This window comes from Phoxinus phoxinus (assembly GCF_949152265.1).
Source record: "Phoxinus phoxinus genome assembly, chromosome: 2".
Taxonomy (NCBI): domain Eukaryota; kingdom Metazoa; phylum Chordata; class Actinopteri; order Cypriniformes; family Leuciscidae; genus Phoxinus; species Phoxinus phoxinus.
The window spans coordinates 28830776-28854817 of record NC_136877.1 but is presented as its reverse complement, the minus strand read 5'-3'; the positions used below and the strand labels follow the sequence as shown (position 1 = coordinate 28854817).

At 37.7% G+C, this 24042-nt stretch overlaps 1 protein-coding gene across 2 annotated transcripts; it reads right to left on the bottom strand.

Annotated features, from left to right (window-relative positions):
- Positions 1-58: 58 nt before the first annotated feature.
- On the bottom strand, positions 59-23329 carry ptprja (protein tyrosine phosphatase receptor type Ja). Of its 2 annotated transcripts, XM_079605101.1 has the most exons (22): positions 23130-23329; positions 12849-12870; positions 12177-12374; positions 11877-11963; positions 10742-10993; positions 10348-10620; positions 9962-10222; positions 8595-8846; positions 8159-8416; positions 7359-7625; positions 5326-5592; positions 4962-5225; positions 4571-4831; positions 4204-4470; positions 3657-3908; positions 3097-3369; positions 2869-3012; positions 1827-2031; positions 1489-1601; positions 929-1010; positions 325-372; positions 59-206 (listed from the first exon to the last, which is right to left on the bottom strand). In XM_079605101.1, exons 1-22 carry the CDS (start codon positions 23196-23198, stop codon positions 194-196), a joined length of 4128 nt encoding a protein of 1375 aa, XP_079461227.1. In that variant the 5' UTR covers positions 23199-23329; the 3' UTR covers positions 59-193. The 2 variants fall into 2 exon arrangements, with proteins under 2 accessions (XP_079461227.1, XP_079461228.1); XM_079605102.1 differs by lacking the exon at positions 11877-11963.
- Positions 23330-24042: the final 713 nt, after the last annotated feature.

The following is a 24042-nucleotide window of genomic DNA, read 5'->3' as shown; positions in this document are numbered from 1 at the left end:
GCATAATGCAGTATATTATGTGTAAATACAATAATATATTAACATAAATGTTACAAAAAAGGGCTTATTTTCAATTGCTATTATGAGACACAATTTTACATTCTTTCCCCATCTCACAGACATGTAGTAAAAATATTCAGTCAAATCATGAATATATGCACAAAAATGAGAGTGAACAAACATGTATGATTACTTACACTTTGTTTCTGTAAGAAAACAAAACAAAAATAAAAGGTTACATTTTTATGGATTGATATTGATTACTTTTTCTATTGTTTGTTTACAGTATGTATTCTGTTGTTTTGAGGAGACCAGTATACTGACCTTATAGAGTGGATAGGAACACTAATAGAATCATCTTTTCTTTGCTTCCTGAGATATTGAGAGCATAAATATGATTATCTAGTTGCCACTGTCCATTAATACATAAAAACAGACTTGAGGAACACCGTGATCTAGCATTACTGTGGGGACACGTGCTAAGGTAATCTTAAAGGGATAGTTTGTCCAAAAATTCTGTCATCTTTTATTCACCCTCAATTGTTCCAAACCTGTATGAATTTCTTTCTTCGGCTAATCACACACACACAAAAGATATTTTGAAGAATAGGGGTAACCAAACAGTTGATGATCCCATTGACTTCCATAGTATGGGGGAAAATTTTTTTTAGTTTAGGGCCCATCAACTGTTTAGTTGTTGACATTCTTCAAAACATCTTCTTTTGTGTTCAGCAGAAGAAAGAAATTTATACAGATTTGGAACAACTTGAGGGTGAGTAAATGATGACAGATTTTGTTTTGGAGGGGGCGGGGGTGAACTATTCCTTGAAATGCTTCAAATCTATCATATCAAACATAAACTCTAAATCAAACCATTAAAACACTCCAAACATCAAGAATCATGTATGAAATCTGTAAAATGTCTTACCGTCTGAAAACCACAACCCCAATGATGATCACAACAAGAACAACAGCTACACCGATTCCTGCAGCTGCTCCTCCAATTACCACTGAACAAAACAATTCAGTCAAGTCAACAAAAATAAAACTGTATGGAATTTATCAAATATGATATAATTTATATATACACTGTGGCTCAAGAGTTGCAGATGGAAAGATTTTATGACTATCCAAAATATCCACATATAGGCCAAGTCCACTCATTAGACAGGGTAAGTAACAAATAATTCGGGAGCACATTCATTGGCACAGTTCTTGTTGCAAAGTAAATAAAATAAAATAAAATAAAATAAAACTAAATTGGAAAAAAAAGAAGGGTTGTTCGTAACAATGGAAGATTTTTAAAAGCCAAAAATATACAACAAAAGTCTGGGAACCCCAGCTGTAATCTCATCTAAATGTTTGTCCTTTATGGAAATGTGTTTGTCATATACACACATCAATAATTTTAATGTGACATTAGGAGGGATGTGTTACTGTAAAAATTCAGGTGCTTTAAAAATTGACAGAAAGTCTCCCAGTAGTTACCTGGGTTCTCTGGCAGAGTGATGGGACTAAACTCAGATATGGAGTAGTATGAATTAGACACATCCACTAAACTGTTATTTAACTCCAGATGTGTGAAAGTGATGACAGCAACACTGCAAGAAAGCCAAACACATGACAACATAATGCAGAAGACATAACAACGTTATGTGATTCATCACAGTAGTCCAGAAGATGGAGGCACCATCAGGAAGAATTAGGAACAAAGTGCAGTAGTTCAGTTTAGTTTAGTGATGTAAATAACCGTAACACTGTTATAATGAGTTTTAATCTATGCAGCACTGAAGTTAATGCAAAGTATGGGAAGTGTATTGATTTACTTGTAACTGCCTTTGGCATTTAGTTCTCCATTTTTGTAACTATTCCACATAGTTTCATCTCCAATGATGATTGTTTGGTCCTGCATACTTCTAGACCCGGGTGTTGTTTTGACAACAGCCAGGAATGTGTTGCACCGCTTTGCTTTCCAGTCCTCATAGGTGTTCAACAGGCATCGATTCAACTTCTTAGTCTTGACCCAGCAGTCTGCAGGAGGCAAAACTCATATTTAGTGCACCAAAGACACAATGATTACAAACTCTTTTTTAAAATATACTTTTATATTATTATCATTATATTATATATCTAAAAAGAATACTAATAGTAAGTGGAAGTATTAATAGTAAGTATTAAAATGGAAAATGTAGATAAAATACATTCTATTAGAATATAATAAAATTATATGCACTATCATTCAAAAGTCTTTTTTAAAGAAATGAATACTTAACGATGCATTAAATTGATCAAAAGCAACAGTAAATACATTTAGTAATGTTTTAATATTTCATAATGTTACAAAAGATCAATTTCAAATACAGCTGTTCTTTTTAACTTTCTATTCATCAAAGAATCCTAAAAAAAAAAATCATGATTCACACAAACATATTAAGCAGCATTTTCAACATTAAAAATAATAATAAATGTTTCTTGAGAGGCAAATCAGCATATTAGAATGATTTCTGAAGGATCATGTGACACTGAATACTAGAGTAATGATGTTGAAAATTCAGCTTTGACATCACAGGAATAAATTACATGTATTAAAATAGAAACAATTATTTAAAATTGTAATAATTATTATCATTAACAACATTACTGTTTATACCCTAGTTTGATCAAATAAATGCATTCTTGGTGAGCATAAGAGACTTCCTTCAAAAACATTTTTAAAAAATCTTGCCGACCCGAAAATTTTGAATGGCAGCGTAAATTAGTATTTTTTTACTACCCAATTATTAAAGACACTAAAATAGTGGTATGTTGCTGAGTTAAATGTTACAAAAGAGAATTACAAGAGAAAAGTCTCAGGTTTATTAGACATACCATCTGTGCCGGAGGAGACAAGCACACCATAATAAGACACCGGACCATTCGTGTCATTAAAGATGTCTTGATGAAGAATCAAAGTAAACTTGTTATATTGTAGCTCAGATACACTCACTGCTGTCACTTTAGGTACAACAGGCCCTACACAGAAAAATAAGAAATATGTGATATGCAATCAATATATAAAAACAAAATACGGAACAGATATAGGCTAACTCTCCTTACTTGTGAAGCCGGTCATACAGGAGATCTCCTTCACTGTGCTATTCTTCCCACAGCCGAGTGTCCAGAGCTTGGCACTGTACTGTCCGTTGTACTTGAGTCCAGTGAAGTTGTAGTTTAGATTGGTGGTTAGATTGTTCTCTAACTCTTCAGAAACGGAAACCAGCTTGATTTCAAAGCCCAGGTTTCCCCCGGGAGGACGGCTCCATGAGAGGGTGAGCATTGGTAAGGTTAAATTAGGACCCGTACAGGTCACATTTCCCACTGGTGCTGCATCTGTACACAGCGAAAAACATCAAAGACAATGCTACTTTACCTTTTTTGAATTAAGACATTCAGAACAATGTCTAATGAACTTCACCAGACTAAAGAGTTTTTTTTACTTAATAATTACTTAAAAGAAGTAATCAAGAAAGTGGACATGTTTATGCAAGCTAGAAAACTACACATACAGCACAAGAGAACTCAATGCTGAATGCTGCAAATTTCATAGTCTAAGTTCCTGAGAAGAGTATATATATATATACACACAGAATATAACCGTTTATAGTGTGTGTACTAACCTGTGCAGGCTTGCAGCCACAAAGCTTCTCCCTCTGTGTTGTCAGAAGTGCTGCTCTGGACACTGATGTTATAGTGTGTTGAAGGCATCAGACTCTCTATAGTCATCCTGTTTGAACTGGTTGTGTAGTTCTCTACCTTGTTACTATACACTCTCACTACATAATTTGGGACCTCTTCTACTCTTGCCCAAACTACAGAGATGGTATTTGTTTGTGTGGACTGAACTTGTAGGTTTTGGACAGGATTAGGCTCTGAAAACAGATGCAGAGAGTAGGATGAGGACTTTAGAGGAGATCTCAATGCACATAGAATGCAAACATTCATGGTAGTTTTATGTAACTAATGTTTATGTAATTTGAAATAGAAATCTTTCAGTCTTTAATATCACTTTTGTTCATTTAATGTCCTAATGTGAATGTGGTTTAATTAATTTCTTTAAAAACAAGTCTTGTCTATCCCAAACTTGTGTATATCTTGGAATGTTATTTAAATGTAACATGAAATTTTTTATAATTTTTCATACCACTGAACTTGTGCTGAACTTACTGGTGGTTACATTGTAGCGGACAGATTCACTGCTGAAATTCATTGGCCCTACAGTAGCCACAGAAACAGTATAGGGTGTTCCAGATCGCAAGCCATCCAAAAGGAAAGTGTAATTAAGAGTGAGATAATGGCCGTTGTTATAGCTGGACCAGTAGGTCAGGTTGTAGGAGAAGCTGCCAGCTGTCATGTCCTGAGCTTCAGCCCATTGAAACAACAAAGAATGATTGCTCTTTAACAAATCCTTAATCTCTCCCGGTCTGTTTGGATCTGCAACATACACAATCATAATCTATAAACACTGGAGTCCAATATGCTCGTTTATAAAGGTCTGCCACATAAATTCCTGACTTTGGGGTTGAATACTCACAAGTTGCCATTTCTACTGGACGCGATGTTTCCTGGAAGGCTGCATTGACAGTCGTGAGTGTGACTATGAATACAGTTGCTGCTTTTAGTTGAGTGAAGGTGTGATTGTGTTCAGTGCTATTGAGAACTGTAGAGCTGCTCCATCCATTACTGCTGATCTTCAGAATGTACTGGTCCAGGCCACCAACAGGATGATCCCACGTCACCAAGACTGAGTGATTAGAGCCTTCATTATATAGTTTGGGAATCACTGTAGAGGGCTCTGTGGGGAGAAAGAGAGAGAATGAGGAAGTAAAGTGTCCCTTCAAGAGCAATAATTACCCAGATTGTCTGGATCAAAGGGAGTATTTGTGTTTGATTCTCCTTGTTGGAGTGTGTGTGGGAGTACATACTCATGAGGACAGAGATGTTCTCTGGTTTTCCCAGAATGCCACAGGCCAAACTATATACAATGAACTGACACATGGTGCCAGGCTCCAAGTCTTGTATTGTGATATTTTCAGAGGAAGTAGACAAGTTCCTGCTGTTTTCTGTGCAGTTGGACACTAATACTTGGTAGGAAAACCCATCGCGGTACTCCTGAGGATGGGACCAGTTCAGCCTCACGGCAGAAACATTCAGGACCGTGCATCTCAAACTGGAAACCGGAAGCGGCTCTGGAAAGCAAATAACAACTGACTGTAGCGCAGATGTGATAGCATGATATGTGGCAAAAATGTACTCAGTACTGTGTTGTCATGCAGTGTAGTTACTTACTACTGCAGGCTGTTATAAACTGGGGATTAGACTTGGTGCCGCCAGCCGTCTGAGTGATAATGCTGATGTTGTATTGACTAGCCGACTGCAGTGACAGTAGCTGCACTGTGGTGTTACTCACAGTCTTCTGGTCAAATGTGCCATTGGGGTGTGTGAAGGTGAGCAGGTAGGAGTAACCGGATTGCTGAACATCATGCTGCTCCCAGCTCAGAGTTATACTGGTCTCAGTGTATCCATTCACTCTCAAATCACTTACAGATGTAGGATCTGAAAATCATTAAGAAAAAAACATATCTACTTATCAAATACTTATTCACTATTGTTTGTGTTACAGGGCTTGAATTTCAGCATGGGATTGCGCGCATTGCGCATAATTTTACTAATTTCCGCAGATGTTGTTCTCACACTCAAATTGCATGCACATAAAGCTGTCTCTCAGTGCTAAATTGATGGCTTTTTTGCTCCTTATTATGCTTAAACAGTAAAATACACACAAAATAATAGCGAAATGCCATTATTGGTGAGTATTTACGTAAACACAGTCAGTTATGGATTAAGTGAACAAACAGTTAAAGAAAACACAAGTAACATTATGGGCCCTATTTTACAATCTATATTGTATAAAGCACTATAAAAAATAAAGGTCACTTGACTCCACTTGACATTCATTGTTATCCTCAGAAAGCTATTGGAAGACAGAGGTCCCAATTTTAACGATCTGAAACGCAAGTATCAAACGTGTAACGCAAGTAACTTTGTGGGCGGATCTCGGGCACTGTTGCTATTAAACCGGTAATTTATTTAAATAGATCAATTACTCTTGCGCCTTATGCAAATCTAAAATGGGTTGGTCTGAAGTCACTACATTACTCATAGGTGTGGTTTGGGCGTAACGTGCAATAAACCAATCAGAGCGCCGTCTCACATTCCCTTTAAGAGCAGATGCGCTTGTTCCATAGCGGATCGCTATTATTATAACGGCGGGTTTACCAGGCGCACGCAACTTGCATGATGGTAAAGATGATTTCGCAGTCTTCAGAATTTTGTTTCCTGGTTCCTGGTATATGTCCTTATATACCGATGTGTCTTGCCATTATTGATCGTTTGATCCGTCATAACTACAATTAGCCTGAATAATTTGGGTAAACGTGTAAGGTAGAATTCTGCCTATTTTTTCACATCTTCATGGACACCACAATGATTTCCCTCGTGTGGTAATATTTTTCCTTGTAATTATGTATGGTTTGCAAAAATGGGAACTGCTGCGTCTGTGTAGATGAGAGAAGCAACGTGAATCCGCGTTGTGCACACACTGCATTATGGCCAAGCATGCGCCCTTAAAATAGCATCTGAATAAAGCCACTGACTTTAGACTAGTTTTTTTCTGGTCTGTGGCGAAATTGTTCTCTGAAACTGCAAAATAGCACCAGGGAACGTTTGCGCCGGAACACGCCTCCTCATGAAAAAACACTTTGGTGGACACAGGGCCTAAACCTCTATTTGACAGTTTAATTTTCAAAAAAGAAACGAATAATGATTGAATTGCAATTTTTGGGTAAACTAGATGTTAAATGTTATCAAATACATAGAAAAATCTCATTAATGCAAAGACAAAAAAATCATAAATATCTGCATACTGATATTATTTCCCATTGTATCAATGCAACATTACAACCTTTTGTATTTACAACCACCAAATTAAATGAACCACAGTAATACAGAAACATGTAATGACATCACCAGATTATGTGTCTACGGCAAGCCACATGGATTATGGATATGGAAAAAATAACTAAAAAAGCAGGGGAAGGGAACCCTGTATTTATTTATTAATACAAATACATTTATGTATGATAAAAACAATGTTGAAAGTTGTTCATATTCTTGTGTTTAAATATATATTAATACAATATCAAAATACTGTATTGTCAAAATCAAAATGTATAGTAAGAAAGAGTTCAAAGGTGTGTGTATTCATTTAAACTTGCGTGATATGTGTAAACATGAATCTACTACAAATGTGCATTGCTTACTTGTATATGCAGTGATATTCTGAGGAGAACTCAAATATCCCAGTGCACCAACAGTCCTCACAGTGATGCTGTACTGGACACCTGCACTGAGACCTGTCAGAGAGCTGTAGTTTTGGCTGCAGTTCATCGAGTTTGTAATGAGTGCGCTGTTGCTGTACTGCAAGACGTAGTAGTGTGACACTAAGCTCATGTTGAGCGGTCGAGCCCAGCTGATGTTCAGAGAGTTTGTGCTCCGCTCTGTCCTTAACTCGCCAGGAGAAGTAGGCACTGAAATGACAACAAAACAGTCACAGATGTGATATACACACAAGCCGAGAGCACCACCTACAGGTCATTATATCACATTTTCATATCCATGTCTGTTATAAAAGTTATGAAATATGTTAATGGTTTTATAAATAGTTGCATTAATTGTAACAAAAGTATCTAATGATGACTACCATACCCCCCCCCAAAAAAAAGCTGCTGTAAATGTAAACTTGAAAACTTATACAGCACTGTGAAAAAAAGAATTAGGAAACGTGTTAAATTTATCCTAACACTGCACAGTGGTGTGGAAACTGTAATACTCTTTCTTGAAAATTACATACTCAAGTGCTACTTCCAGTGTAATATGCCTGGTTAGAACAGACTAGTCAGCTCTTTGTTTCTGAAAGCAAATGTCTTACTTCCTTTTCACACAAAGTGCATGCAAATGGCAATACAATAGTGTGCAGTATGAGTTTAATGCGGGAAGTGCTTTAAGTGCTTGTGCATGAGTAATTCGCAGTGTTTATTTCAGAATGTGTGAAGGCTCTTACAGGTGGCATTTAACACACAATCGCTGTCCTGCTTTATGGGTCCACTGATGCTTGTCACAATGACCAAGTACTGAGTTCCAGGCAGCAGGTCTGAGAACACCACGGTAGTCTCATTCGTTCGGTTCTCGGTCTTTATAACAGTTCCGTTTAGCTGGATTTTGACATTGTAGAGACTCACAATACCAGCAGGCGGTCTCCAATCCACTCTCATACTCTGAGTACTGCCTACGGCAGAAATATTGGACGCTTTCCCAAGACCTGATAACACATAATAAGAGAGGAGGAGAAAGAGGGTTACTAATCAACATCACAGGGGTATAGACAGTGTCATGTAAAATGTGTGGAATAAATACATCTTTACATACATCTAGTAGTTTTACTGCCTTGTAGTGTGTAGTATAAGAGACACGTTTGAGAAATGTGTGAATTGTAATACCTGTGAATGCAGAGATGGCTACAGGTTCAGAGATCATGCCGTTTACTACAGTTAGCACAGTAAAGGTGTAGTTGTTCCCGGGGATCAGGTCAAAGACATTTATGGTCTCACTGTTATTCTGTATCCATCGTTCCCCATTTACACTCACATTAAACAGATATAAAGATCGGTTGTTCCTCTGATAAGACCAGGACAGGCGCATCACAGTGGTGCCGACAGGAGAGGCAGTTAAATTAGTCACTGACAGTGGCTCTGAAAGAGAATGCACACAATTATATTCTACACTAGACATATTCATGTGTGTGAATGATTTGAGTAAGCAAAGACTAAAGACCTTAGAAGCCATACTGAATTTAGCATGAATGAAAACAAAGCTCTGAGGGATAGACGTGCAGCCTTTAGAATGACATGCAGCACTAAATAAAGGTATTGGACCACATGGAATTGTCACAACTCTCAACCTTTAAACTGGTTTCAGGGAGCTTTTGTCTCCTGAAAGTCTTTTGAAATGGTATTTTGTCAGCTGAACCGCTGACATGTTTGTTAAAGGAACACTCCGACTTTTTGGGACCTAAGCCTATTCACCTTATCCCCCAGAGTTAGATAAGTCCATACATACCTTTTTCATCTCCGTGCGTGCTATAAGTCTGTTTGACGCACCTACCGCTAGCCTAGCTTAGCACAAAGACTGGATGTAAATGGTTGCAGCTAGCATACTAATCCAAATAAGTGACAAAATAACGCAAACATTTTCCTATTTACATGTTGTGATTTGTATAGTCACAGAGTGTACAAAAAACAAAGTCACATGAGACACAGACATATTTTAACCGTATAAATACTGGGAACTATATTCTCTGAAGGCGAACCACTGCTACTTGGGCGGAGTGATAACCACAGCACCTAAGACGCGCCGTGGTGAGGAGCAGAGAGTTCGTTCAGAGCGCGTCTCAGGTAATGCGGTTATCACTCCGCCCAAGTAGCAGTGCTTCGCCTTCAGAGAATATAGTTCCCAGTATTTATACGGTTAAAATATGTCTGTGTCTCATGTGACTTTGTTTTTTGTACACTCTGTGACTATACAAATCACAACATGTAAATAGGAAAATGGCTAAAGTCCCAAAAAGTCGGAGTGTTCCTTTAAACAATAACTGTACTTCTATCCCTCAGTCTCATTTTCATTCCTGTCAAAAAAGATAAATTATGGGGCTAGTCCATTTGGTAGGTATGTGCCAATGTTAACATTAACGCATAATGCAAAATGCCCATTAGTTGTCTGAAAACCTTATTAGGACAGACAACATCATTACACAATAGTATATTACACATCTACAGTTTAGAGAGTGATGTGTAGTATTTAAACTCACTGGTATTACACTGTATGAACTGAGAGGGTCCAGATATGCTGGCAGCTATTATGAGTGTTCTGATGCTGCAATTATACTGAGTCCCAGGCTGCAACTGAGTAATCTGATAATTGTTGGATGTGGTATTGAGAGTCTGATCGGGTGAAGAGATGCTAATACTATAGGAGAACAGGTTGAAGGTCCCATTAGGGGGAAGCCACGTCAGATTGACTGAATTGGTGCTGACAGCGGAAACCACCAGATTTTGCACTGTATTAGGAACTGTGGAAACACAAACACACTTATACAACCACACATAGTAAAATATACTGTAAACCTAATTGTGGTGTTAATTTTTAGTTTACACTATCAACAGCTTAAGTTAAATGCAGTGTGCTGTACGGTACCTGTATATGCGATGAGATTTACATTAGAGCTCCTGAGATCTTGTACTCCTATGGTGACAGCAGTGATGTCATACTGACTGCCCGGTAATAAATTTGTGAGCGTCGTGTTTAAAGAGGTGGTTTGAATCGAAGTCAGGTTGACCCCTGAAGGATTGGATCTATACACTTCATAGGACACAGTCAATCCATCCATTGATAAGGGTTTCGACCACAGCAAAGAAATAGATACATTGGTCTGACCGCTCACGCTGAGAGCTTCTGGCGGGTTAGGCTCTGAGGGGAAAATATCACACATACACACTATAAATGGACCTGCAGATGTAATAAATGCATTAAGGTTTTTTTTGATGTTCTGGTGACGAGATTGAGAGTGTGTGAAGCTTTTCTGACTCACTAGTGGCAGTCTGCAATATGTTAGAGATGTTCTTCAGGACTCCACTGATGGAGGTGACAGTGAGGTTGTAAACACGTCCTGCCGTGAGGTTACCGATTACTGAAGTTGAGTTGTATATGGTGATGGTCTTCGGCTCAGCACCGGACACACTCACCTCATATGAGTCCACATGACCGAGAGGAGCTGCCCAAACCACGGTCAAACTGCTGTTACTGGAATTCAGCACAGTGATATTCTCTACTTGTGCTGGACCTGAACACGGGTAAACAGACCTTCATTAACATACATACACTACTGTTCAAAAGTTTGGGGTCAGTTTAAGAAGAAATGTATATATTTATTCAGGAACAATGCATTAAATTGATCAAAAGTGTCAGTTGATATATTTATAATGTTACAAAAGATTTATTTTTCAAATAAAGACAGTTTTTTTGTTTTGTTTTTTACTTTATATTCATGAAGGAATCCTGAAAAAAACAGCACAACTGTTTTCAACATAGATAATAATAATTAGAGGAGAACTATTTATTGGCCACCAAACCAGCATATTTGAATGATTTCTGAAGGACCATGTGACACTGGTGAAGGTGTATTTGGTGCCGGGTGCAAGATGTAAGATTTGCATGGAGGTTTGGTTAGTACTAATAGTGAGCAGGTTTAAATCCCACGCTACTCTATAATACAGGCTAATGCCATTTATAAGTATCCAACTCAGGTTCACTGAGCTCACAGTGATGGAGTACACAGACACGTTACTAACAGGGTCGGGGCCTGTAAGTGCAAGAGAGCGGAGTTGGACCTGTGTGAGTGCAAGAAAGTCAACAAGGACACCCAAAAATGAAAATTCTGTCATTATTTACTGTCATTATAAAACAGATGTTTGGCAGACCATTCACCCTGCTTTTTACCATACAATGAAAATGGTTGTGACCAATGGCTTTCGAGCTTCATCTCAGTTTGGAACAATGTGAAGATGAGTACATGATGACGGAATTTCCTTTAATCATTCATGTTTTACTCGTATTAAACAAAGCTGCTGCTGTATAAAAATATTAGCGTTATATCATACACCCATCTAATTAATTTTCATTTTATGTTATTGATGCATTTGCGATTGTGGTTGACCGGGACTTACGCAGAGTAAAAGATTGATTTGTCAATGATAACTGGCCCGTCCCATTCAGATATATTGTGGTGGAGTTGAGCTGCGTGATGGAGGCATCTGTTATGCAAGTAGAGAAATATTGAGAGTGTGAGTGAACGAAAGAATAAGAAAAGTGCATGAAAGAGTGATATGGTGAATGTAAACGAGAGTGAAAAAGGCAGAAATATCGTTTTCTTAATAATGCTCCTTTCTGAACAGTGACCTCATTGCTCAAACCACTAAAAACATGTACACCTTATCAATTGTTATTTAGAAGTAGTAAAGACTTACTGGTGGAGAAATTTCCACAGCACACCTCTGAGCAGTTGATTTGAAAGAAATATGTGTTTCCAGGCTGCAGTCCAGTCACTATGATGCTATTCGGCGTGTTTGTAATGTTGGTGTTCTGCACACTACAAAAGGAGCCGTCTCCTACAAACATAGTGATTTCTGACGTTGTGGGGTTTATCTTGTAGTGGCACAGTGAACCTAAATAAAGACACAAAACCAGTATACAGTCGGTAAATGTCCCACAGTATTTGATGTTGCAAAACAGATTGAGTGGTTTACGCTTAAAACTATTGGTATCATTTATCCAGGCTGTAAAATGATAGTAAAAGAGCTCCTTATTAGAAAAGGGCTTTACACAACATTATATCTTGAAATATTAAACGTAAAATATTAAATATTAATAGTAAAATAAATAAATAATAGTAAAATAATAATATTTAAAAAAAGACGTATATCTTGTCAATATATCAAAGTGTAGCTGGTAAGAAGATAATTAAAAGGCATTGGTATAAGCCGGACATCCCCTTACTTGGTATAGAAATTGTTATAGAGGATCTATTTCTAAAACACTGGAAGAAATGGATTGAGTACCGTAATGTAAACAATACATCAATAACTGTATGTAAATCTATACTTGCCTCAAAACAGAATTTTAGAGATTAATATACTTACAGTCAGAGGAAACATGAGGGATCTGGGGAAGAAAACAACATTGTCACTTGTCAGATGTATTACTTTTTAATTTTGCTTGCTTAACAGGCTTAAGAAAGTTTCAACCTACAAAAGAATTTACTAATTAAGTGCATTGTGCAATATCCATTTCAGATATAGGTCTATTAGGGGTGTCCAATAACTAATGATTTTTGATCATAAACTTTTAAAAATATATATTTCTGTCATTTTATGTAGTTTTTATCACGCTGATGAAAGTTCAAATGTTCATTTTTAAAAATAAGTTTGGTTTTAGTTAGTTATTTGATGCTATAAAAATGGAAGTGTGACGTCATGATTGACAGCTGAAATTGACAGCTTCTCTGAGTGAAGTAGTCACTGAAGCTCCAACCGACTTTTTTATGGATTTTCGGGAGGAGATTGGAGCTTTACATTTAATTTCTGCATTTCCATAAACAAAAGACAAAGAGAAAAATCACTTACTGCTCTTCACTGAATAACGTCTCGGTTACGTGAGGGAACGGAGACGTATGTCAGAAGTGATTCTGATGAATGGGGATCTACTTCGAGTCTGACTAAACGAGCAAATGCACATTGGCATGCGATAATTGCACCAGCTGCTGTGCATCGCGGTGCGAGAGGCATCGCATCCTTGTTTTTCCGTTGAGGAGCCAGACTTGAATGTGACTCGGCCGTACAGCGGAAGCTCAGCAACTGTGGCGAGGGGACATACGTCTCCGTTCCCTCCTCAGGGAACAAGGGTTATCATACGTAACCGAGACGTTCCCCTTAGCAGCTCACTATGACGTACGCAAGAAGTGATTCTGACGCTCCGCTTGAGCCTCCTGGCCTGACTGTGGGCAGAAAGTAGGAGCTCTAAGCAGAGAAGGTCAGTCACTGTTGTTCCACAAGACCCACTCAGTGTTACTTATTGGTTCCAGTCTAGCTATAGGGGGGAAATAACACCAGCAGAGATGACAGAGCGGGCTCTGTTGAGGGAAAGACACAGGCTCGTCCCCGCAGAGCAGCTGATTGTGGAGGAATACACATATGGGGTCGCCGAAGGGACCAGTCCAGTGGGCGATCCTCTGCTTGGAGACAGCATTTGCCTTCTGCTGGCCTCCGTAACAGACGAAGAGCTGATCTGAGGTCCTGAAGCTTTGCGTTCTGTCCACGTATAACCGCAAGTAGTGTACAGGACGGAGAAAAGCCAGGGCTGGGTCTGCCTCCAAAGGCAGCGCTTGCAGGTTCACTACCAGTAGGAACCTTTGGCACGTATTCAAGCCGGGCTATCTAGGCATGAATCGTCGACCGAAAATGCTTGCAGGTCCCCTACCCTCTTGATGGAAGCCAGAGCAGTCAAGAGCACTGTCTTTAGTGACAGGATCTTTAACTCAGCTGACTGCAGTGGTTAAAAGGGAGGTCCACCCGGCCCTCCAACAGGGAAGAGCAGCTGACTCGGAGTCGCCCGTCTCAGGGATGCGAGACAGGTGGCGCCATCTTCCTGTGAAAGCTCAACGTCACAGTAGAGCTGGCTGTGATCTTCTTTTTTTTCGCAGGGGACTGACACCCTTGGCGACAAACAGACTGAGCCAACGTTTTTCACACACATCCAGGTAGGCACAGGGGCGGGACAAGGCGATTACACGTCACACATCGCCCCCGGAGTAGCCCGGGAAAGTGTGGCTGTCAAGTCTGAATCTGATTCAGCATGAATACACACACCATTATAGTGGGAACTTAGCATCATCTTTATTTCCAAAGCGTAACATCCCTCTCTCCGGAGCAGCAATCGAAATCTAATCCTCCCCTGGAGCCCCGAATGAAATGCTTGGTCCCTCATGAGAAGCTTGGTCCCACCATCCGAAAGCTGCCAGGCATGCAAGACAGCGAACGTGGCCGTCAAACTCGATGGCACGCTGAGCGCTCAAGCCCTCATGAGAAAGGCAAGACGAACAACTTGCTGACGTGGTCATGCTCTCGTGAGTGGTCATGCAGTCTCATGTTTTGCGATGAGCTAGAGGAGTGAGGGGCCCGAGGAGGTGGTCTCGGCGGGGAACGCTCACTGTAATCCTCAGATAACCAATGTAATTAGCCAAAGTAGCCCTTTTCTGGTGGCCACCAGAAGAGGAACTAGATCAGGGAATAGGCAAGGGGACTCCATCTCGTTTGAGGCATTGGAGTCTCGACCTAGAGCGCCGAACGACACGCAGGGTCGCCGTAACCTGCGCTGTCAGCCAGCAGCATTTGAAACAGTGATAATGGCCATCATATGAGTATAGGAAACGACTGAATCCAGAAACACAAGGTTTTGAATGACGTCTTAAAAAAGACACAGTGTCAAATCGTGTATGCTCTTTCAGGAAACTGCTCTCTCTGGTCCTGAAGCACCCAGGGATGACCGCGGCTACACAAACAGGACGATAGTGCAAGCCTGATGTGAGCACTCACATTCTCATTGAAGGCGCAACATTCTGAGCTGTGAAAACAGCTGTTTTGCTCTCTGTGAGATTACGTCTGCGCTGTAACACCAACACCAGCTTGAAGAGGCATTCTTCTGAAGAAAGCAGACTCGTCTTTTGAAATTAAAACACTCTCAGATAAGATTGCAGAGTAGGAACAGCATTCACCGTCTGGCTCCGAAGCGAAAAGACAAGGATGCGATGCACCTTCCGCTCATTATATGCTCACGCCGCGATGCACACCAGCTACTGCAATTATCGCATGCCAATGTGCATTGGCTCGTTTAGCTACACTTGAAGTAGATGGGCTCTCGAGCTAGATCCCTATTCGTCAGAATCACTTCTTACGTACGTCATAGTGAGCTGACGAAGGGGAACTTCAGTAGCTTTAATAAGAATCAGTGTATGTACTACAGTGATGTCTATGTAGTGTTTTATTGTTACATTTGTTTATTCAATTTTTTACTTGAATACTACTGTGAAAAAATAAAAGTACAGTTTATTTCATTTGTATAAAATATTTGTAATGTGCATTTATGTTCTTATTTTTAATAACAAGATAAAAAAATTAACAAGTTTTCATCTTCGCCCACCCCTCCTTATGGACTAAATGGTCTGTCATTCTTTTTTCTTTTATATTTTGTTATCTTGTAAGGCTACATTTTAAAAAGGGAAATTAGTTACTTGCTCAGTCACTTGCAAAATAGTAAAACCAGCATGAAAAAATCGTGAATTGTGATTTTCCTGAAAAAAAAAATCATGATAAAATGTTACAAAACAATAAAATCTAAAGTTAACAACACAGTAGGAATACACATCCTGAGCCAATACTTTTGGTAAAGCTCAAGCCTGAGAACTTAGAAGCACGCTTATAAGCTATATTTACACGTGACATTTCACACAACCTAAAAGCCCTTTAAACTAAAGGAGTTTACTGATATGTTTGAAATTAGTTTTGTAGAAAAACATTTGGCCCACAAATTTCCTGACAAAACCAAAATATTATCTTTATTAGGGACAAATTGGCCTACTAGGAAATAGGCTAAAATATACAATACTTTTTATGAACACTTTTTGGTCACTACATGTTTCCCATACATTAATGTCTTAGTTCACACAGTGTTGATGGCTTCAGTATTAAAATGTAGAGAATATAAATAATACAGACTGAGCAGGTGTATTCTATTCACAATCTTAGACTGGTAGAGAGTATATACAGTAGATGTAGAAGCAGATCATGCCAAGCTTACATTTCTTTATTCTGCCTCTTTCCTTTTCTCAGAGCAATATTTTCATTGGCCCGTTATGAAATTGACACCCACTGCCTGGCTATGATTGCTTGCTTATCTGGGACATATTTTTTTGTCAAATTTGTAAAGGAAATATGATCTCTTTTTCTGCCCAGCCACAACTTCCATATTGATAACAAGTATACTTTTCTACTCTTGTAACTCTCTGTGGTTATTTTTATTCCAGCCACTAACAAAAACGTGAAACAATAAGTATGAATAAAAACAATAGATAAAACACATTTAATCTATAATCACCTTTTTGAAAACTTTGGACAGCTTATTTGTTCATAATGCAGTCATGTGTTTGTTGGCTGAAACTTTTTAACCAGCTGCATGGATAACACACTGATGTGACGTGCAACTGAGGCTCATAGTCATATTAAGTTATTAATTACTAATAACATACTAATTAATTCCAAGCAACACATTGCCAATAATGCATTCCAAAATTCGACCACTTCAAACACTGCTGAAAGAGTCAGCACGTTATCAAGGCTTTTGTCATGCACTATTATTGATTTCATGTCAAAGCCATCCACAAGTAACAGATATGGCAAAAAGGAAATGAATTCAGATATGAATTCAGGAACTTATTGTATAAAATCCGTTATGTTTACATAAGTTCCTAATTCTTAGTATATCTAACAAGCTGTTGGAACTAAATCACCTTACACCTGTAACACACCCTGGTGGAAAAAAAATATGCTAAGTATACTTGCAGCTAATGTCAGTATACTTCAAGTGTGTTAATGATTAGTTCATTTGAAGTGTGCTATTTTAAAACAACTAATTTTGTACTAAGTATATTTTAGTAGTAACTAGATTGTAGTAAATCATAACTTTAAGTGTATTTAGTGTACTTGTGTGTAGCCTACTAAATTGAATCAACTTCAAGTATAGTTTAAGTATATGCCTGTGTAGGGACTAATTACATGCTTGATTAGTGATATTAAAGTGTACTTTATTCGTGTTACAAGTACATTACAAATTCATTGCGAGTGTCTTTTAAAATAAAGTACAATTATTTTAAAGTGTGTTAAAAGTTGTATTGTGAAAATAGGTAGAAGGATACATGTTTTTTTTTTTTAACACCTTAAGACATCTTTTTAGACAAGCATTTAATTACCAATATGGTTCTGTATGTTACATGTGTTGTTTTAATTTTGTGAAGCACTTTGTGACCCTTGTCTGTGAAAGCTGCTATAGAAATAAAGTTTACTTACTTACATATTTACTTTTAACATATTTAAAGAGAGTCAAACTTTTGTTAGTATATTTGCAATATACTATTGAAAAAGGGAATATATTTCAAATAGAATAAAGTATACTTTTTTTTCACCAGGGCACGATTCATTAATGGACCCTTTTAACATTTCCTGGGTTCTCAGAAGCAGAAGTTGTCCTAGCTAGGTAAACTTCTGTAGTAGTGAATGGAAACTAAAACAAATAATTTCTCCACTCACATTTGATCCAACAAGATATCAAATTTGCCATCACTCCCTCAGCCATTGTATTAGAAACACTCACACAGCAGCTTTAACACAAATTATAGTCTTATAAATGTACATCAAATGTCTGAAAAATATGTCTAGTTTCAAATGTCTTGAAATTAAAAAAATATATCTAATATGTATATATCTTTGCTAGATTTACGATGTTAATAACTTCGTAAAGTCACCAGTCTGTGAAAGGGGTCAATACAAGTCGGTTGTATTCAGGGGATACTCATGCTGAGTATCTTTGGAAAGTCATTACTAAATAAATTATTATTAACACTTAAATTTAGGGTTAGGGTTAGTAGCCTTTTAGTTCCTCGCACACTCATTTTCTACGGACTCTTCTTCTTATCTGCAGCCCTACAGATCAGCCCTTCCACAGCCCGCAGGATAGAGGCCTTAACCACCAGAATGCCACTTCAATTCCCCTAACTCTAGAATATAATGCACTGGTCCAGATATTATAAACCAAACTAGAAAAAAAAATAATTAGGCTAATTATACTACATACAAACATACACAGACCAAAAACAAACACATTCTTTATGATATATGCTGCAGCTACTACTACCACCAAAGCACTAAAAGTATTGATATTTATTAACATGTCAAATACATGCTAGACAACCGATAATCACATGTGCACAGTGCATGTAAACAGACTTAAGGAACTAAATTCTGGTTGGGTAAAATTCGATTTAATTGTCCTAAATTTTACACAGATGCAAGTGTATTTTCAAAAGTGCTAACAAAGTAAATGTTGCATATAGGGAAGTTAAGTACCGAAAGCAGGCTCTAACATTCAGTCTTTGAGGTTCAATATGCTTCAGCAAATTTCCGGCAGTCAAACTAAAGTTGTTCACTGAGAATGTCCAATATGTATCAGGCATCACTTTTAAAAACGAAAGCCTTAAACTTCCTCATTTCAGATTTAGACAAGAATGGTTTCTGCAATACACCCTGCTGTGTTAGATGACTATCCCCATCTAAAGAGGGTCAGAGATCTCAAAATACACATTACACACAGAGAGCTCATCATCATATCTGTCTGTAGAAACACTAGGGGTGTTATTAGAGTCGCCTTTAAAAAGAGGATAGCATTACTGTAATACAGTAAAATGGTCACATGTACTACTAGGGTAAATGCACAAAGAAAGAACATTGTTTGTATGAAATGTTTGTGTTCCACACTATATTTGAATCATTATAGATTGTAGCCTAAAATTGGAAATCGCTACAAAGTACATGCAAATGCAGGCGGCAGACACCATATTTGCATGTTACTTCTCCATTTGGTCAATGTACAGATAAACCTACAATCTTTCCAAAGCCATGATGAAAGACTACCTCACATAACACTCCTCTGAGTGGGTGTTTCAAATGTCTGAGAGAGAGAGAGAGAATTTGAATTTTATAACACGTTTATTAAATACAATATTCTACAAAACCATTACAAAAACCTTCATTAGATTATCCCATAATCTCGGCAAAAGACAACACATCATTATCAACCCAACACAGCAATTTTTCTACACTCCAAATGTCTTCAAACTTTTCCACATTCTTCATAGATAAATAAAAAATAAAATCATGCCTTACTCTTGCTTTTATAAGCCTTTTGAAACACAATTCAACTACACAATTTGAATCATAAAGAACCTTATATCTTCTACTAACATATGTAGCCATTTTTGCTTGTCCTAAAATGAAGTGAATGAAGAGAGAGAGAGAGAGAGAGAGAGAGAGAGAGAGAGAGAGAGAGAGAGAGAGAGAAGAGAGAGAAAGAGAGAAAGAGAGAGAGAGAGAAAGAGAGAGAGAGAGAAAGAGAGAGAGAGAGAAAGAGAGAGAGAAAGAGAGAGAAAGAGAGAGAGAGAAAGAGAGAGAGAGAGAGAGAGAGAGAGAGAGAGAGAGAGAGAGAGAGAGAGAGAGAGAGAGAGAGAGAGAGAGAGAGAGAGAGAGAGAATAGAACTTTTGTATTAAATGTATAGAAAAAAAATACTACAGATTTAGTAAAACAGAGTTTTCTCTGGCAGTGTTTTGGAAATGAGGGCCGAGGCATGTCATATAGACAGTCAGAGACAGGACAGGAAATGAGAATAAGATATAGAGAGACAGACAACTACATGAATAACTGCCTTCGAGTCTTTACAGTTCAAATACATGTAATATTAGTCGTATGACCAGTAATTGTGCACAATACAAGTTACATAGAATAATGGCTTTAATTGGATGTTAGCATAAATGTTACATTATTGTTGTTCAATTTTATGACGCCTGACATTTCAAGTTGTGCATATTTCAACAAGCCATGCCATACAATAAACCATTGAATACTGTGAATGAACAGACCAGAATTTACATTGAACACACAACTGTGATCTATTCCACCCAAGGATAGGCCAGAATCCTTCTACAAGAGGGCATTATTAACTGGACACAAGCATTTTTGCGAATACACAGAGCCTACAGTAGCTTTATCTGACAGACGACTCAATTTCCAAACTTAGGGAAATCTACTGAATTTCCAAATTTTAGAAATGAAGAACATTGTCAAGTAAATTGCACAATTGTGGCCAGCGCTTCGGTTTTATTTACTTTTTCAGTTCAATCATGTAGCATCAGTGTTAGGCAAACCAACTCAAAAATGTAACTTTAAGCTATCAAGAAATGTACCAAAATATTAACAAGCTACAGATCAAGAGTAGCTATAAGACAAACATTAAAATAAAACTGAACTATAATTCTGAAAAATTCTGAACTATAAAAAATATTAGTACAATAATAATAAATAATACAAACATATATACATAATTTATATTTTTAAACTCTTAAACTGTAAACATATTGTTGCAAACGTGTGTAACTGTGGCATTCACAGGACACTATGCAACTTGAAATTTCACAAAATAGGCCAGCGATGGTATCAGGTAATATACTTTGATAGACCATATTTATGTATTGTTCATAAAAAGATTAAATTTTATGATAACAAGGTACGTTTTGGTACTTTTAATGGTTTGTACCAGACACAACCTGACAGCTGAAATATTGTCAGGAAAAAAATGTAATGCTCTGGAAATTTTAAAGTAAAGAGTAAAATATCTTAGAATTCATAAAAACTATTTATTGAAATCTACATTCAAATAAAAAGAAAAATAACAATTGTGTGGAAAACTGATTATATTATTAAACCGTTGCAAATATTTTTTTAGTGTCATTTTTTAAACAAATTATTTATTATAGTGCACACCAAATTCTGTGAGAACGTTTAATTAAAGTATAATTTAATATAGCAAATAATCCTTGCCTTCAGCCTGATGCTGGAAGATGAATAGATGAATACAGAAATTTAAGTCTACTTTTATTTATTAATTTTTTATCCATGTATGTAACTCAGCACATGCACAATATGCATGTCAAGGTATCCACATACAGCCAAAATGGCCTAGTGCATAAAAAAAACTCCTGCTGTAAAATAATTCTTCTTCAAATAGCAACACCACCAATTATAACGGTTATCGCAATAGATGGCTGCAGTGATTGGAAATGAGAGAGGGATCGTGGGGGATGTATACCGTTTTCTTTTCCCTGTTCCGCAGCTCTACGTCACAGTTTTCCCTTTTCTCTTCTACTGCCCACAGCAGATTATTCTTCCTAATTGGGCTGGGCATTATTTTCATGAGACATTCATGCAAAACACTGTACTTTCCTGATGGTGTGTTAATTGCTGCACATCAAGGATTAAAGGAACTTGGCACGCACATTTGCGCAAGAGGATAGAACAGAGATTTACTCTGTATCAGGCCGTGAATCATCATTTGGTTTCTTGTAAATCAGTGCAGGCAATTCCTTAAAATCACAGGCCTTATCTAAGTTTGGACCAAACTGTCCATGATGTCTCCACCCAAGTTACACCAGTAGCTCGTACATGGGCGTAATTTGTGGGGGGGTTGGGGGGGAGATAACCCCCCCAATATTTAAATCTATGCATTACAACCCCCCCAACCCCCCCCCCCCCCCCCCCCAATATTTATACCATGATCACATGAAAACCCCTCCAATGTTCAAACCAAATCTACGCCCTTGAGCTCGTAAGATTATTGGTATCAATTTAACAAGGCGGCACTGCTTCAGTTTCAGAAGCAACAGGTATAAAACGACAATACAAATTTATTTCGAAATAACAGAAGTGAACTTCATATGTAAAAGGCGATACCATATCACACCATCGCAGGGAGGGTCAGAATCCTGTATCTGGGTGAGGTTATTGATTATAAGAGAAACAATTGAATCCATAAAGCACTGTCAAGAGAAACCAGACTGCTGTCAGTTTGCCAGTCTCTGTCACACCAACGTATGAGATGAGATGAACATAAGAATTTGCATAGATAATTGTTGCACTTCTGGTTAAACAAAACATAATGGAAAATCTTCACACATATTTAATATCACGATTAAGCTTTAAAAAACTAGTGAAGCAAGCCATCTTAGAACAGTCATTTTAATTTAACAGATAGATGGAAATATTTTCAGCTTACTAATCACTATTCACAACTGTGCGATGTGCACTAATGTGCAACTCAAGAGTTTTGGGGAAGAGTTTGTAAGTAGGAACAGTAGTTATTGACAACTTTCCAACCATGAACCAACTTTTGAATCAGCTCAAAACAAAATGCGTCAATTTGAATAAATTTGCATGGAATTCAACTGAATTGAACATTATTATTATTTTTGTTATCTCATTAAACGCAGTTTAACACACGTCAGATCGTTACTATACAGTAACGTAATTATATTTCAAAGTTCAACAAAACATAAATCGAAGTTCCAAAACAACGTTAAACAGTTAAAAACTCTTGAGAGAACTTCAGAAACTCTGACGAAGTTCACTCACACAGGATGTCATATACAGACAAGCATGATTAACTTTAAGAGAGACACGAAACCAGTAGATACTCTGAAGTATCAGCTTTGAAAAGAGAGACGAACGCGGATCTAAAACATCAACACAAACACTTAGGCTACACTTACCGAGACGAGCACAGCAAACAAGACAGTTGCACGGAAGACACTGGCCTGAAGTAAATTATGCTGACCCATAGTGGCAAAAAAAATGTTTATGTCATTTCATAATTTGGTTAATTTCTCAGTCTTTGTTATCTATAAAATTATCTCTATCTATTGTGTGCGAAGAAAAGGCGAGATGCTGCTCCTGCTTCAGGTGCTCTTAAACTTTTCTCATCTCGACTCTTTCTCTTCTCTGGGTGATATGGGCGGGGCGAAATGATTAGCCACGCCCATCGATGTCTTTTTAGGCTTTATCCAGCACAGACCACAGACTAGACATCAACATTTATAACAGCACCAGCGGACGTTCACCCTTAATAAAATTTTGCAGGCGTCAGTTTAGGCAAGCAAGGCTGAGTCTTCTAAAAAAAATGCATTCAAAGGGAGCAACGAAGCTGATATAGTTAACCGTTGCTTTAGTCAATTTACCCAAAAATGTGCAGAATTCAAATGCATAGGCTACGTATCATCTTCTTTTATAACGCTTTAGCACAGGCAAGTTTTAATTTACATTTCTGCATTTAGCATATACTTTTATCCAAAGCCACTGCATTATATCAGTAAAACGACGCATGACCTTGGTGAAGAGAAACTTTAAAACGTAGCCAAAATATTGATAAAGTGCAAATGAATAAGGATCTCAAAACAAGTGAGACTGAACGACAAGCCCATAAAGTTGCTATAAAGGAGGGGAGGATGGAAATAGGCCTATAGGCTATTAGATGGAAGGCGGCTATATTCATAAATGGTCATGGTACGAATGTATGGCACTGTTTTGTCCACTTGTTCCGTTGATTTATTGACAAGTGTTGATGAGAGATTATAACGTGTCATTAAGACCATTTTTTTAGATATCAGAGTGTAACCATTTGTGTAG

What these genes read in the sequence shown, in the direction of transcription:
- ptprja (XM_079605101.1), bottom strand. Translation starts at nt 23,198, where the DNA reads ATGGGTCAGCATAATTTACTTCAGGCCAGTGTCTTCCGTGCAACTGTC. An exon ending in AAATCAATCTTTTACTCTGC is followed by an intron (nt 10,994 to 11,876) that starts GTAAGTCCCGGT and finishes ACCCGTGTTCAG; the next exon opens with GTCCAGCACAAGTAGAGAAT. An exon ending in CTGTATGACCGGCTTCACAA is followed by an intron (nt 3,013 to 3,096) that starts GTAAGGAGAGTT and finishes TTTTCTGTGTAG; the next exon opens with GGCCTGTTGTACCTAAAGTG.